A 16,088-nucleotide genomic window follows, 5' to 3' on the forward strand; every position below is an offset into this window, starting at 1 on the left:
AGCAATGTAAGTATTTTCTTTTCTTTTCTTTTTCTTAATATGTATTGATTGTGTGGATTCACATATACCTTACAAGGTAGGACACAACTGATGAGTTACTCCTCACTAGGGTATTAAACAACCCTCCTAAAACTGTAATGCACTTAAACTGTTGACATATGCCTTTTTAAAGTTATAAGCCACTTTTGACTACCCTAAAAACTGTCAGGTTCTGCAAAATTACACTTCAACACTATAAACTGCTAAATACTAAAATGAAAATAGACACAAGACAGCTGATTAGTACCCCATTGCCATTTAAATGTGTATAGAAGCTGGTTGCAAATTTGAAATGCCAATGAAGCAGTCAAAGGATGTGGTTAAGAACTTGTATATTTAACATATTGGTCACTCAATACCATGTCAATTAACTCCATAATGTCATAATGTTATAAATTGTTGTTGATGTTATGTCGGGGCTTTTAATTGATCAGAATAATATGTGGGGAGCCATGCGGTTGGGTTGGATGACATGGCTCTGTGATGAGCACCGCTCCTCAGTTAGCAAGGCTGTGAGGAGTTTCTGGCTGCAAGGCAAGGCCCAGCAGAATGTTTCCAGTCACCTCATTGCTGCCTCACCCCATTGTATGGAACTCAATCACCTCTCTGATTTTCATAGAATTCTTCTGAGGGTGTTGTTGTTGTTTTTCTGCTAATGTGAAGTGATTCCTGTAACTGGTATGACACCTCAAATTGATCAATCATATCATGATAAAAAAAACCCATTTAATAACGTAAGTCTATGACACACAGTTAAAAGTATACAATAGTACAATTGAGCCCACAATGTTTCCAAACATCTTGTTATGTGCCAACATTTATCCTGAAGTTTGCCCTAGTATAAGTAATGTTTTCCTTAAGAAATGGTTTGATAATATCTTGGAACAGATGGCAATCACGGAGGTACAAAGAGTTTGTTTACCATGCACCTCAAACTGTTACAACACGTGATATGATGCATTATAGTTTCTTACCACAGAGAGCAAAATATATGGGGCATCTTTTATAAGGAAATAGATGTGAACCCCCTCAAAACGGTTTGAGAATCTTTATCTTATATTGGCACTTATACTTAGGGAAAGAAAACAGTTTATATAGATGAAAGGAAGTTTCTTGTAAAGGCCCTCTGTTTGTAGATTGGCTGAGCTGCCTTGATCCATTTGACTGTCCTTGAACAAAAGAATGAAAAACAATTGAATCAGTACTAGGTGAAGGTGACGGTAATTAATGCATGATTTGATTATAAGAGTTAGCAAAGGATCTATGTTATATGTTTTTATAAAATCCTTTCATTTATGATCTCTTAATTCTGTGCTCTTAATATTTCAAGCAACATTAGTTAGTTTCTGTTTAGTAAAATTGATTTTGAGTATAAGTAAACCACTTGTCACTATGTAACCACATGTGCTATCAACTGTGGAGTTCCTGGCTTCAGCCAGGTGACTGCAGGTTTCAATGAGAAACGGTTTGTTGAAAATATTTTCCTTAGGAATGTTTTTTGTATTCTCCTAACCATGAAGTAAAAATGAAACAATTGGATATTGTGCAAAAGCTTGTGATGATTTGTGTATAAATAAAGAAGGCAACTTTTCTGAGTTGTCCATTATGAGCATCATGTCATAGTGGTCCATGTCTTATCTTTTCTTCCTATCATCTCACTGATCCATGCATTCTTTGCAAGCTCTCAGTCAGCTGGAGCTGGTCTCTGGCAATCATGTTCTGCCAGCTCTACCTTCAGACCAGAGATCGTCTCCCCAAGAAACTGATGAATTTATCTGGACAATGAGATGCTGGACTCTATGCTTGGTATATGCTTGCAATGAAAGAGTCTCAACTGAATTTGAACTGTAATAGTGCAAGCAAGGTGGAGGAATCCACCATGGGGGGAGAGTTTGGGGGAATCCCAGAGCCTAAGAAACTGTGCCACATAATGCAATATAATTAGTTTTTAAAAGTCAAAAAAACAGTTCAAAAAACGATATTTATTTTTTTTTTTGGAAAGGTGGATGTACAGAGAGGAGGAGAGACAGTGAGGAAGATCTTCCATCCAATGCTGCACTCTCCAATTGACCTCAACAGCTGGTGCTGTGCTGATCTGAAGCCAGGAGACAGGAAACTCCTCCAGGTCTCTCATGCAGGTGCAGAGTCCCAAGGCTTTAGGCCATACTCTACTGCTTTCCCAGGCCACAAAGAGGGAGCTGGATGGGAAATGGAGCTGCCAGGATTAGACCTGGTGCCCATATGGGATCCCATAGCTTTCTGTTTTTTTTTTTTTTTTTGCTTTTTTTTTTTTTATTGTTGCTTACACTGTATTATGTAGTACAGTTTTATAGGCGCTGGGGATTCCCCCCACCCCTCACCCATGGTGGATTCCTCCACCTTGCTGCATAACCATAGTTCAAGTTCAGTTGAGATTCATTGCTTGCAAACACATGCCTAGCATAAAGTTCAGCGTCTTATTGTCCAGATAAGTCCAGTGGCCTCTTGGGGAGACCTTCTATGGTCTGAAGATAGGTCTAACAGAGTAAAGATCCGGTCAGTTAAAAGCCCCAACAAGGCCTCAGTATCAATATACAACATTATGGAATTAATTGACATTGTATTGGGTAAACAATATGTTAAAAATAATGCAAGTTCCATTCTTCGAAACATCTGGGTTGAGACAGCATCAATGACACGTTCAAAAAATAACAAACAACCAAACAATAAATTACAGGTTAAATCAAGGCAAACATGTGGTATCTAATCTTTTGGGATTCGCTCATTTCCCTTAGCATTATAGTTTCCAGTTGTGCCCATTTAGCCACAAAGAACTGCATTTTGTTTTTTTTAATAGCTGAGTAGTATTCCATGGAGTAGATGAACCAAAGCTTTCTTATCCAATCTTCTATTGATGGGCATTTCGGTTGCTTCCATGTTTTTGCAATTACTGATTGTGCTGCAATGAACATAGGGATGCATGTTGGTTTGTCGTAAAACAGGTGTTTTGGATATATTCCTAGGAGTGCTATTGCTGGGTCATATGGCATGCAGATTCCGAGTTGTTTGAGTGTTCTCCAGACTGATTTCCATAAAGGCTGTACCAATTTGCAGCTCCACCAGCAGTGGAGTAGGGTTCCCTTTTCCCCGCATCCTCGCCAGCAAGCGTCGTTGGTGTTCTTGATTATGTGGGCCAATCTTACTGGTGTTAGGTGGTACCTCATCGATGTTTTAATTTGGATTTCCCTTATTGCTAGGGAGCTGGAACATTTTTTCATATGTTTGTTTGCCATTTGGACTTGTTCCTTTGTGAAATGTTTGCCCATTTCCCTTGCCCATTTCTTGAGTGGCTTGTTTGTTTTGGTTTTTTGGTTGTTTTGAAGTTCTTTGTATATCCTGGAAATTAGCCCCCTATCGCCTATATCGTGTGCAAAGATCTTCTCCCACTCTGTGGGTTGCTTTTTTACTTTGTTGATTGTTTCCCTTGCTGTACAGAAGCTTCTTAGTTTGATGAGGTCCCATTTGTTTATTCTGTTCTCAACTGCTGTTGCTTTTGGTGTCCTTCTTAGAAAGTCGGAACCTACTCCTAGGTCTTGCAGTGTATTTCCTACATTTTCTTGCAAGAGTTTGAAGGTTTCTGGATGTAGGTTTAGGTCTTTTATCCATGTAGATTGGATCTTAGTGTATGGTGATAGATGTGGGTCTATCCTTTTGTTTCTACAGGCTATCAGCCAGTTGTCCCAACAACATTTACTAAAGAGGCCTTCCCACTTGCTTGAGCTATCATTGGTCTTTTTGTCAAAGATTAATTGGCTGTATTTGTGTGGGTTCCCTTTTGGTGCTTCTATTCTATTCCATTGATCTTCCTTTCTGTCTTTGTGCCAGTACCAGGCTGTTTTGATAACCACTGCTCTATAGTATGTCCAGAGGTCCGGGATTGTGATTCCCCCTGCTAACCTCTTATTTTTCAGGATGGTTCTAGCTATTCGTGGTTTTTTGTGTTTCCAGATGAACTTTTGAATCATTGTATCCAGTTCCGTGAAGAATGTTTTGGGCAATTTGATTGGAATTGCGTTGAAAATGTATATTGCTTGTGGTAGTATAGACATTTTAATGATATTGATTTTGCCTATCCAGGAGCACGGGATGTTATTCCATCTTTTGAGGTCTTGTTCAATTTCCTTTTTAAATAGTTTGTAGTTTTCTTCGAATAGGTCTCCTACGCTTTTGGTTAGATTGATTCCCAAATACTTCATACTTCTCTCTGCTATTTTGAATGGTATCCTGTTGGTTAGATCTTCTTCCATCTTGGTGTTATTTGCGTACACTATGGCTGTTGATTTTCGTTCGTTAATTTTGTACCCTGCCACTCTGCCAAACTCTCGTATAAGTTCTAGCAGTTTCTGTATTGAGTCTCCTGGTTTTTCTATGTATAGGATTATGTCATCTGCATATAGTGAAAGCTTGACTTCTTCGTTTCCTATACGTATGCCTTTGATTTCTTTTTCTTGTCTTATGGCCTCTGCAAGTACCTCTAGGACTATGTTGAAAAGCAGCGGTGATAGCGGGCACCCTTGTCTTGTTCCAGATCTCAGTGGGAAGGGTTCTAGCTTTTCTCCATTCAGTATGATACTGGCGTTGGGTTTTTCATAAATTGCTTTGATTATGTTGTGGATTTTCCCATCTATGCCTACTTTGGCTAGAGTTTTTAGCATGAAGAGGTGTTGGATTTTGTCGAAAGCTTTTTCTGCATCTATTGAAACTATTATGTGGTTCTTGTTTTGCAGTTTTTGGATATGGTTTATAACATTTATGGATTTCCGAATGTTGAACCATCCCTGCATTCCAGGGATGAATCCTACTTGATCCGGATGAATGATCTGTCTGATGATTTTTTGAATTCTATTGGCTAGGATTTTGTTGAGAATTTTAGCATCAATGTTCATCAGAGAGATAGGTCTGTAGTTTTCCTTCTCTGATGGTTCTCTGTCCGGTTTTGGGATTAAGGTGATGTTGGCTTCATAGAATGAGTTTGGGAGGGTTGCTTCCTCCTCTATTGTTTTGAAGAGCTTGTAGAGGATTGGGGTTAGTTCTGTTCGGAATGTTTTGTAGAATTCTGTAGTGAAGCCGTCTGGGCCTGGGCTTTTTTTCGTTGGGAGATCCTTGATGACTGTTTCAATCTCTACCTCGGTTATGGGTTTATTTAATTCTGCAGTTGCCTCCGGACTGAGTTTTGGTAAGTGGTGGGAGTCCAAGAACTTTTCTATTTCTTGGTGGTCCTCAAATTTGTGGGAGTACAGTTCTTTGTAGTAATTTCTAATTATTTTCTTAATGATTGCAGTGTCTGTTGTTATGTTGCCTTTTTCATCTTTAATGCTATTGATTCTCACTTTCTCTTGTTTTTTTTTGGTCAATCGGGCCAGTGGAGTGTCTATTTTGTTTATTTTCTCAAAAAACCAACTTTTTGATTTGTTGATTTTATGTATAGTTTTTTTGATTTCTATTTGGTTTATCTCCTCCCTTGTTTTGATGATTTCTTGTTTCCTATTGTGCGTGGGACTCTTCTGCTGCTGTTTTTCCAGATCCTGGAGGTGTGTGGTTAGTTCCTGTATTTGGCGTCTTTCTTGGGCCTTGACATGCGCTCCGATTGCAATGAATCTACCTCTTAGCACTGCTTTGGCGGTGTCCCACAAGTTTTGGAATGTTGTATCAGAGTTTTCATTGGTTTCCATGAATTTTTTGATCTCATCTTTAATTTCTTCTCTGACCCATTGTTCGTTTAATAGCATATTGTTCAATTTCCAAGAGTGCCTATACTTCCTGGGGAGTTTTGAGTTGTTGATTTCCAGTTTCATCCCATGGTGGTCTGAGAGGGTACATGGTATGATACTAATGTTTTGGAAGTTGTTTAGATTTGCTTTATGTCCTATCATGTGAACGATTCTGGAGAAGGTGCCATGCACCGCTGAGAAGAATGTATAGTCTGTGGCCTTAGGATAAAAAGTTCTATATATGTCTACTAAGTCTAGTTGTTCTATTGTTTGTGTGAGCTCTGTTGTTTCTTTGTTGAGTTTTTCTTAGACCGGTCCATTGTTGTTAGAGGTGTGTTGAGATCACCTACAAGAATTGTGCGGGTGTCTATGTCTTCCTTTAAGTCTGTAAGTAATTGCTTTACGTAACTAGGTGCATTAAGATTCGGTGCATAAACATTAATGATGGTGATTGCTTCTTGATGGATCATTCCTTTCACCAGTATAAAATGGCCTTCCCTGTCTCTTTTGATATTAGTTAGAATGAAATCTATTTCGTCTGAAATTAGGATAGCTACCCCAGCTTTTTTTTCTCGTCTATTGGCGTGAAATATCTTTTTCCATCCCTTCACTTTCAGTTTCTTTGCATCCTTTCTGGTTAGATGCGTTTCTTGTAGGCAACAGATGGTTGGGTCTTGTTTGATGATCCATTCTATTAATCTCTGTCTTTTGATTGGTGAATTTAGACCATTTGTGTTGAGAGTTAAAATTGAGAGTTTGCAATTTTGCCCTGCCATGTGATTGTGTTGTGTGTGTGTTGTTGCCTATGTAGTTGTCTTGTTTGTGCAACTTTTAGTTTGGAGACCGTCTTATTTGCCAGCTTTGTTTGTGATTTGCCTCCTTTTTGTCCGGGACTAGTGCATTTCTAAGGAGACTTTGCAGAGCTGGTTTTGTGTAGACATATTCTTCTAGTTTTTCTTTGCTATTGAAGTATCTGATTTCGTTCTCATATACAAATGAGATCTTTGCTGGGTAGATTATTTTTGGTTGACAGTTGTTTTGTTTCAGGACTTGGAAGATCTTTGTCCATTCTCTCCTTGCTTGTAGGGTCTCTTCGGAGAAGTCAGCAGTGATTCTGATGGGTTTTCCCCTGTATGTGATCTTTTCTCTACTTCGTACTTGTCTCAGGATTCCTTCTTTGTCTTCATTGGAGTAGAACCTGAGCACCGTGTGTCTGGGTGAAGATCTCTTTGGATCATGTCTGTTGGGAGTTCTCTGTCCATCCTGTATGCGGGGTGGATTCGTGTTCCAAGTGTTTTGGAAGTTTTCCTGTATAATTTCATCAAGCACTGCTTGCATCCCAGATTCTCTTTCTACTCCCTCAGGGAGGCCGATGATCCGAATATTCAGTTTTCTAAGGTAATCCTTCATCTCTTGCATCATTTTATTAGTTTTGCTGAGGTTTGTCTCCAGCTGTTTAATTCGCTGGGCACTTTCATTTTGTGTGTCTTCTGTTTCAGAGATCCTTTCCTCTGCCGCATTTATTCTGTTGATGAGGCTTTCAATTTTATTCTCTTGGGCATCCAGTTTGGTTTTGATTTGTTGTATTTCGGTGATTATGCGGTTCTGGTAGTCTTCCAGCTTTGTGTCCACGTCTCTGAGAAATTTTAGCATTATTTTCATCAATTCCTTTGCTGGTAACACGTCCATGTCTTCATCTCGCATCGCCGATATTGATAATGGCTTTTGGCCCATGTTTGGTGGGGTGCTGGCTCTTTCATCTGGAGCACAGCTCTTTCTGGTGGTTTTTCCCATTGCGTTGGTGTATTCTGGTGAGGCAAATGGACCCGTGTGTTGAGGGGCTGTCAGGTGCTTTCCTGTAGAGATTGGAGCCTGCAGGCGTGGTGTTGCCGGGCGTGGTAATTTTCAAGGCACCGTTGGTGCGTTCTCAGGGCCCGGGGCTGTAGAGCACCACCTTGGGGGCCCAGTGGATTCCAGGCACACTCTGGGCACCTCTTCTACAGGTGTGACACCCCAGGGCGTGGAGGGATGGAGGCGCTCTCTGGGTGTGCCCCCTGCACGGGAATCCACAGGACTTAGAAGGTTTTATGTGCTTTCTCCCTGCGTTCTCCGTGTCAGGGACTGCAAGGTTTTTCAGAGCCCACCTGGTGCGTCTCCCACACACGGGACTGTGGGTGAGGCACTTTCCAGGCGTGGCTCTTGTGCAGTGAATCCACCACTCGTGGTGTGTGGGTGTTCAGAGCCCCTGCTCCTGTGTGGCTCCCCCACACAGGCCCTTAGCGGAGGAGTGGCCCAGGCGCCCTGTTATAATTTCACGGCAGGTTCGCACCTTGTCAGTGTGGTGCAGGAGTTTTCAGGGCTCTCCTGGAGGGTCGCCCACGCTCAGAACTGCGGGGTGGGAGGCGAGAAGTGAGCAGTTCACTCTATGGGAGTGGTACCTGCGTGTCAGGGACACACAGCGCTACACTTCCCAAAACTGAGAGCTCTCCTGACACCTGACACCTGACACCTGCGCTGTGGAGGCGGCTGCTGCAGGTGGGGCCGCCTAGTCCGCTCGGCGCAGCGACCAGGGTCTACCTGATGTTATCACGCTTCCACCAGGCAGGATGTGGAGGACTCCAGATCCTCGCAAGCAGCCTCTGCGCACTGAGACGCACTGGCCCCCTCAGTGTAGGAACATCCGAGGCACCTTCCTGGGGCCCCCTCAGCCACCAACACCACTGTGCGTAGTTCCCTAGGCACAAACCCAACAGTTTCAGTCTGTCTGCCCCGCGTTCTCAGAGGCTGGAGCCTCAGTAGGGGTCAAGGAATGCGGAGGCTGCCACGTCAACCCCCCGGCTCACCAAACGTCTGGCCGCTGCAGTCTGCCTCCGCCTCCCGCCGGCGACGATCCGCCCGATCTCCCCGCCTCCGGGCTGTCCGCGTCTCCCGTCAGGCTGTTTTCAAAAGTGACTCAGCAGGTCTGGAGTGGGATGTCGGTTTCTCTACCTTTGCCCTGCTCCGTTCTCGCTGTTCTTCCGAGTTGTGTGGATCTTTTTGGCTCCACACTGTCCCAGGGAGCCTCACGGACCTCTCCCTGCGATTCCCTGCTGTTCCTCTTTGCTACTTCTGTAACTTTCTATCCCTCTTTCACTGGACGCTCCCTCACAGCCTTCCTCCTACGTCGGCCATCTTCTTTTTTCCCGATCCCATAGCTTTCAAGGTGAGGACCTTAACCTCTACATTAAAGTGCCAGGCCCAATGTAAGTATTTTCTTAAGACAATGTAGCTGATCTGAACTTCGGAAAATGTGACTATGCACATCTTAACTAACACTCAAACATTCATACCCAAGCTATGCATTCTCTCATGAAAACCACAATTACAATTGCTGATACTCACCTTGTAAACACAACAGCAGGCACATTCTCTCTTTTCAAGATGTTCAGTCACAAAGCACCAATTTTCTTTCTTCTGCCTTTCAACCATTTATAAACCAAAACCATGGAGACCAAAGCACTTCAGGACATACATGCCTGTAACCTGGTTTTTCTGTCATATATAGACTCCAATATTTGAGGTCCTGGATCCTTGTTAATGCTCACTACAGTGACACTGAGATAGCAGACCAGAGGAAGAGAAGCAGAAGAAGTGAAAACCACTTTAAGGCTGAAGCTGTAAAATCCACACGGATGGCCACACAGTTGGAAATTTAGCAAGTGTTACCAAAGTATATACTTCTTACAACTGCGTTCACATATACAACCGCTCTATCAGCAACAAGTCTTCCACTCTTCTTCACAGTAACAGGTGCATACATTATGGAATACATATGACATGTTCTATATGATGTGAGTTGTGATCTAATAGCCTCTTGAGATATTAGTCTTTAGGGCAGGATAGGGTACCAATACACTGTCAACTCAGTAGATCATATGGGATTTCATAAACCTGAAAAAGTGTGTGAACACACATGCATTTGATCACCACATACCCCAAGCTATTACATTAGGGCTTTGGGATCCCTCCAGTAGGACAGGTATTGAAAGTAAGACACCAGGTGCCAAATTCTGCAGGGCTGAAGGGCTTTGCTTATTCCCACTACATTATATGTTTTATTATTACCACAATGGCTATGGAATTAATTCTTTTTTCTACTATGTTGCAGTGCCAGCATCCTATTAAAACATTAGATCAAGTTTTGGCTTCTCCACTTCCAGTCCAGTTCAATATAATATGTTTGGGAAAGCAAAGCAAAGTCATGCAAGTGCTTGGGCCCCTGCCATACAAATAGGAGACTCAAGAAACGTTCTGGCTTCTGGCTTCAGACCAGCTGTTGAAGCTACTTGTTGAATCAACAAACAGATGAAAAATCTTTTTTTTTTCCTCTGGATTCACTCTCTCTGTAATCCTTCATTATTTATGTATAATTAACCTCTTTATTATACATAAAATGTATAGAATATATGCATATGATAAATCTCTAATCTTTTCATCTGTCACATAACCTCTCAAATGAAATTGAAAATAATTTATTCTGCCACCACCTCTGTAGGGAGACACTATGTCATCCATAAGTTCAGGAGTCAGCACAGTTGAGTAGAAGTTTAATCATGAGAATCTGGAGCTGGCATCCCATATGGGAGCAGTTCAAGTGAAGCTTCACTAGTTCAGATCCACCTTTCTGCATATGGGTTGGAAAAGTGGAGGACTTTCAAATTCTTGCAACCTGCATAAGTAGGGGAGTCCTACAAGAATCTCTCAGATCCAGGCTGCAAAACAGCTCAGCTCCAGTCACTATGACCACTTGGGAATGAAAAAGTAGATGCTGGGAAACCCTGTACCTCCTTAATACTGTTGGCTCTGCCATAGAAATAAAAATAAAAGTTTTTAAAAGAATAGTAAGTTCACACTAGACAGCGTAAAAGTAGAGTGTAGGTCGGGGAATCCTCGGCATCTTTTGTCAAAAAAAAGAAAAGCAAAAACCAGAACAAACAGAAAAAACAATAATATTATGTAAACAAAGCAAAACTCTAATATCATCAGAAAGTTAAGTATTTACCACAAGAATTCCTAAACCTTATTTCAAGTGTCAAGATTCGCAGCTTTTATTTTTGCTTCAGTAAGATTCACCAATCCCCACAGACGTATAATAGAAGTAGAGATCAAATGTGACTTGAATGATGTCTCTCCCATACCTAAGACAAATGAACCCTGTTCCTCAACTGCTCGGTGAGACAAGGAATCTTACCAAAAAACCCAATTCCTCTCTTGGATCTCCTAGTCGGTTTTGGTTCATGCTCTTGTGTGAGAACTGACTAGGTAGGGGAACACTTAAAAATGGATCCCAAGTACATGCTACTGCATAGGTTGCCTTGTTCCTAAGCAAGTACTACACTGCTGAGGAAAAAACAATACAAGTAGCTTGCAGAGATTTGGGCCTGGTTCATGCCAAATCTGTGTTACCTATACCACTATGCCAGGAAAGTTTCTGATTTTTTTTTCATGATTAGTGAAGAATACAGAGGATTCCCAGCAGCCATACATCACTCTGGTCTCTATATGGCAGCGCTGTGGTTGGCCTGTGGAAGAGGAACTGCTGAGTGCATTTTGATAAGGAAGGAATGACTTCTGGGGTCTTTCACCCTCCAGACCACTGAACTTGCAGGTAGGTGAGAGAACCAATACAGAGTGGTTTAGGAGCGGGGAAAACAGTAGGGCACTTCTGCATAAGGCCAAGACACTGACACACATGGGAGATTCAGGCTGGGTTAAATGGCTTTGTCCACCACCTGCTGGCCCCATCAAAAGCTGTGGCTGGGGAATATGATTGGCCAGACTAGGTTACAGTGTCCATCTGCTTGTAGTGCAGAAGGAGTTTCTCCACATCTGGCTCAGCTACAGAACACAACAGAATGCACGGAAATCAGATCTGGGGCTGGATTCTGTAGGGAACATATGGGCTCACCTCTGTGGGCCTATAGCACCTGCAGCTTGGGGGCAGTGATGGGCCAGGCCAGGCTGGACCACATAACTCACTTGAAAGGAATCTAAATGACTCTTGTGGGAGCTGGGACTGGGAGATGCCACAAAATGCCACCCTGCAACACTTCCCAGTACATGCAAGGACCAGCACTAAGAACACATGATGGCAAGTAGGGCACATATAAGATCTAGAGCTGGGAGCTACCCTGGCAGTAGAACTTAAGGAATGCCCCTTTTCAACTGTAAATCCCACTTGGGAGCGCAAGTGTCAGGGCTGAGGGCAGACCAGGCCAGGTAACACTGCAGCATCTGCCAGCATTTCTGTCTTCCTATGTCTGGGGAAAGGTCAGGCTGGGCCAGTGCACAGCACCTGCTGTAAAACATAGGAGCCAGTTTAGTATGGGTCACCAGCTGGGCTGGCTACAACACCTGCCAGTGGGAGCTGAGACTATGGAGGGGCCATGCCTGGCTGAATTGAAGCACCCACAATCTTAGCTAACACAGAAAACCAAGTCTTTGTAGGGTAACTCTCATCAGTATTCTAACTCTCCGTGGTAAATATGACAACCAGGGCTGTGGGTGGACCATGCTGGGCAAGGCCCCATCATCCATCAACATGTACTGACTGGGTTTGGGTAGGCTGAACTGGGCTAGACTTCATCAGTCACTGCTACTCATGAGAGACAAAATGGGTATGGGACAGGCAGAGCTAGGCTACAGCGCCTGCTGCATCACATGAAAGCTTGATTTGGGGGTGGACCAGGATGAATTAGGTTGTGGCACTCATTGCTATGGACCAGAAGGGATTCAAGCCAGTTGGGTTATGCCAAAGTACTCACTAGTGAGAGCCAGGACTGAGTCTAACCATGCCAGTCTGGGTAGCAACACCTACCAACATATGAAAGAACTACAGCTAGGAGCAGTCCTAGTAGGGTTACATTGGAAAAGCCCCTGCTGGGCACAGATCCTGCTGGTGAGCACAAGAGCTGGTGCTGGGAACAGGCTAGACCAGGATGGGCTGAAGCACAGATTGGCATACATGTGAGCTGGGACAGTGGGTGGCCCAGGCAGTGTTAGTTTATAGCACACACTGATACTAGTGAAAGGCAAGACAGGGTGCAAGCCAAATTGGGTTGATCTGTAAAAGCTGCCAGCTCCCGTGAAGGCTGGGTATGGGCTAGGTTGCTACACTGTCAGTGGGATCCTGGGTTGGGGATAGGACAGGCCTGAGTCAGGTTTCAGCACTTGCTGGTGAATGCTGAAATTTGAGGCATGCCATTTGAGACTGGACTACAGCACCTGGTGGCACACAAAATTCCAAAGGCTGGGAGCAAGTCCAGTGGGGGAAATTCAGGGCCTCCCTTGCTTACCTGCTGCCTCAGCTGGAGAGTATGAGAACTGGGACTGTGGGTGAGCCCATCTGGAATTGGGCTGGGCAGAGTTGGACTACTACACAAGCTAACATGTGCCTGCACTCTTTATGAGTTGTGTTAGGCTGAATTGCAGAACCTTCTGGATGGCATATGATTCAGTGCTGTGAACATCCCTGGCATAGGAAATATGGCCACTCACCTGCTAGGCTATATCTATTGCTGGTGAGCACAAGAACCAGAGCTGAAATTGAGCCAGGCTGGACAAGGCAGTGGTGACACTTGGCAGCAAGTCAGGGCTGTGTTTAATTGAGGCAGGCTGAGCTAAGCTACAGCACCAACAAGTGTTCCTGAGAACCAGATATGATGTGGACTGAGCAGGGCTAGGCTGCAGCAGAAGATGGCAAAAACCAGGGCTGGGAGCTGTCCTTGCTGGAGTCTTTGGGGGAACTGATCAAGCAGTTGCATGCACTGGTGTATGTGTTGGTTACAATAAGAGACATAGCACACCTGACCTGCACTGAAAGTCAAATATCAAGAATGAGTTACTCCAAGTGAGGTTTCTTAGAGGACTGCAAAGAAACTACTAGATTCAGAAGCAGGTCTCAAGGAAAATCACAGGATATATGGTGCAACTTTGGGGAACATGTGTTGGGACTGTGCTGCTTCAGTAGTTGATGCATGTGACAGCATGTCCAGATGCATGCCTGGATCATGACAGTAAGTTGATCTAGGCCAGAAGGGAATATCAAATGACTCATCTGAGGATGGAAAACAAAATGGGTTGGACAATTCTGGCCAAGCATTGCAACATGTTCCGAGGTTTGTGGATAGAATAGATGGACCGTGTCAACCATCAGACCTTGGAAAGAATTTCCACTGGAGTAAAGAAAGCAACAGTTGCTCAAAAGTATCAAAACTACAGAAATAACTTCCTTGAGACATTCTTCCCAAATGTGGTTCTCGAAGGCATCAGCAAAAGTCTGATCCCCATTCCTAACATCTGAGGAAGTCTGACATCAAGGAATAAAGCCTGCTGCTCACTCCACTGCACACTCAGGACAAAACAAACAAACAAACAAACTGAAGCATATGTCATGTGCACATGCCTCCCCACCTCAATTTCTCACCCTAAGCAGAACTCTATTAAATGGACATGGATCCCTCTCAATGATGAATAATATTAAAAGGAAAAGAAAAAAAAAATGAAAAAGAAAGTACAAATTTGATTTGGTGGTGTTCTGGTTTCTTGAGGCTACTTGAAGAGGAATATCAGAGGGAAAATAAATCTCTATACTAAATGCTGATTTCACAGAAACTATGAGAAAAGTGAAAGAAACTTTGGGGTTACTGGCATGTATGTCCTTCTCTGAAAATCACCATCCACCTAGCGCAAGGCTGTGGATTCGATTCATAGGAGAGGACTGAGAGAAGGGGAGTTCTGGGGTGGGAGCCCTAGGAGCAGAAGAACAGATTCAGAGCCTTCACTGAAGTCCGAGGCTGTGGACTTCTCGGTGTCTAGGATGCCTGTGCAGCAGAAGGGAGAAACAAAAGAGGCAACCAAACACACAGGGAATAATTTCCCACATTCCTCCTGCACTGATGCAGACTCAGAAGGCAAAGTTACTGCAAATCAGTGCAAGGAAACCTCCTCTGCCCTCAGAATCTCTGGAGTGTAGGCCCTGGCTGAGGATCTCATTGCACTTGGCAGCCATGTTTTTATAACCTATCTCCATTGAATTCTAGCTAGACAGCATGGGTCAAACTGAGAGTCAATCAGCATCTTTTCTCAGAAACAGATGCCATTAAGCATTCCTACAAACAGAGATGGGGAACTGGATACAGTAGCTGTCTCACTGAAATCAGTAATTACCTTTCTTTTGCTCCTCCCACTCAGCTTTTGGACAAGTTCCTCTCTGATCATCAAAATAGAAAATGCAATACAAGCCTCATTTCCATTGCAGATGAAGGACTACAAGAGAAATCAGATGGACAGCTACTCACAGATACAGGAGCACCAGGCTGGTAGCCACCAGAATCCAGGTTCCTAAGGAAAAGTCTGGCATCAGGTCCATTGCCACTCACTGCTGCAGCTCTCTTCTCTGAGTGTTCCCTGCAGCAGTGTGTGTTGCTCTTTGCTGGGCTGTGTGCACAGCTGCCCTGCCCTGTAGGCTATGATCCTGTCAAAGTGACTGAAATATTTATGTACTGAGGAATTAGGTCTGGCTGGAACTGCAAGAGTAGAAGATTTATTTTTGCCCTGCTTGCTGTCTGGGATCACTCCAATTTGGCAGTTGGCAAAGAATCTTAGACACCCCTTGGTTATCTCTTAGGTTCATATTCTATGTCAAATCAATTCTAAAAAAAAAAATCGGTGTTACTGATTTGTTAGTTACATCAGAAACACAAGTGAAACTATAATAGCAAATCTCCTCAAACTACCAGTGTCTCTACAGCTGCCCACATTTAAATAATCAGAAATTCACACAAACAACCTACACCAAGACATCTTACTCATGAAGCTTCCTCTGACTAGAAGGACCCTCTGCCAATAGATAGGTGTAGACCCTCTACTACTCCTCCCTCAAATCCAAAACCACACAGAAACCCTATTGTAGCATCATTCTTCACCAAACTCCTTTAGCACAACAAACACTCTCTCCTCCAGGTGTCATCAGTCCCATACACTCTTTTGTGTCACTGTCCTCATTGCCCTCCTGCACCACCATCAGCTCCACCTGTGCTTTCATCACCACATCACAAGCATCTCAAAGCCATGCCCTGGTTCTTAGTCTCTGTTATACCTCGGGTGTCTAGCACAGTGGGTGTCATCAGGTTGCCTGACCCTTTATAAACAATCTCAGTGACCCTGTGGAGAACATTGCATCTTCCTGAATTATTGCCACAGCAAGAGGAGCTATCAGGGCCTCAGTCCCCATGACTGGACATGGTGGGGGATCCACTA

General features: G+C 43.5%; 1 protein-coding gene across 1 annotated transcript in view; it reads right to left on the reverse strand.

Moving 5' to 3' along the window:
• The window catches only part of LOC121151415 (cytochrome P450 3A6-like), a 33,565-nt gene extending 30,928 nt beyond the window's left edge, over positions 1 to 2,637 (reverse strand). Inside the window, exon 1 of the mRNA XM_040972744.1 lies at positions 2,611 to 2,637. Coding sequence (XP_040828678.1) covers positions 2,611 to 2,637 — 27 coding nt within the window. The remainder of the gene's footprint in view (positions 1 to 2,610) is intronic.
• Between the last annotated feature and the right edge of the window lie 13,451 nt (positions 2,638 to 16,088).

Source organism: Ochotona curzoniae, unplaced genomic scaffold, assembly GCF_017591425.1.
Source record: "Ochotona curzoniae isolate NIBS_2020 unplaced genomic scaffold, NIBS_Ocur_1.0 contig_2321, whole genome shotgun sequence".
Classification (NCBI taxonomy): Eukaryota; Metazoa; Chordata; class Mammalia; order Lagomorpha; family Ochotonidae; genus Ochotona; species Ochotona curzoniae.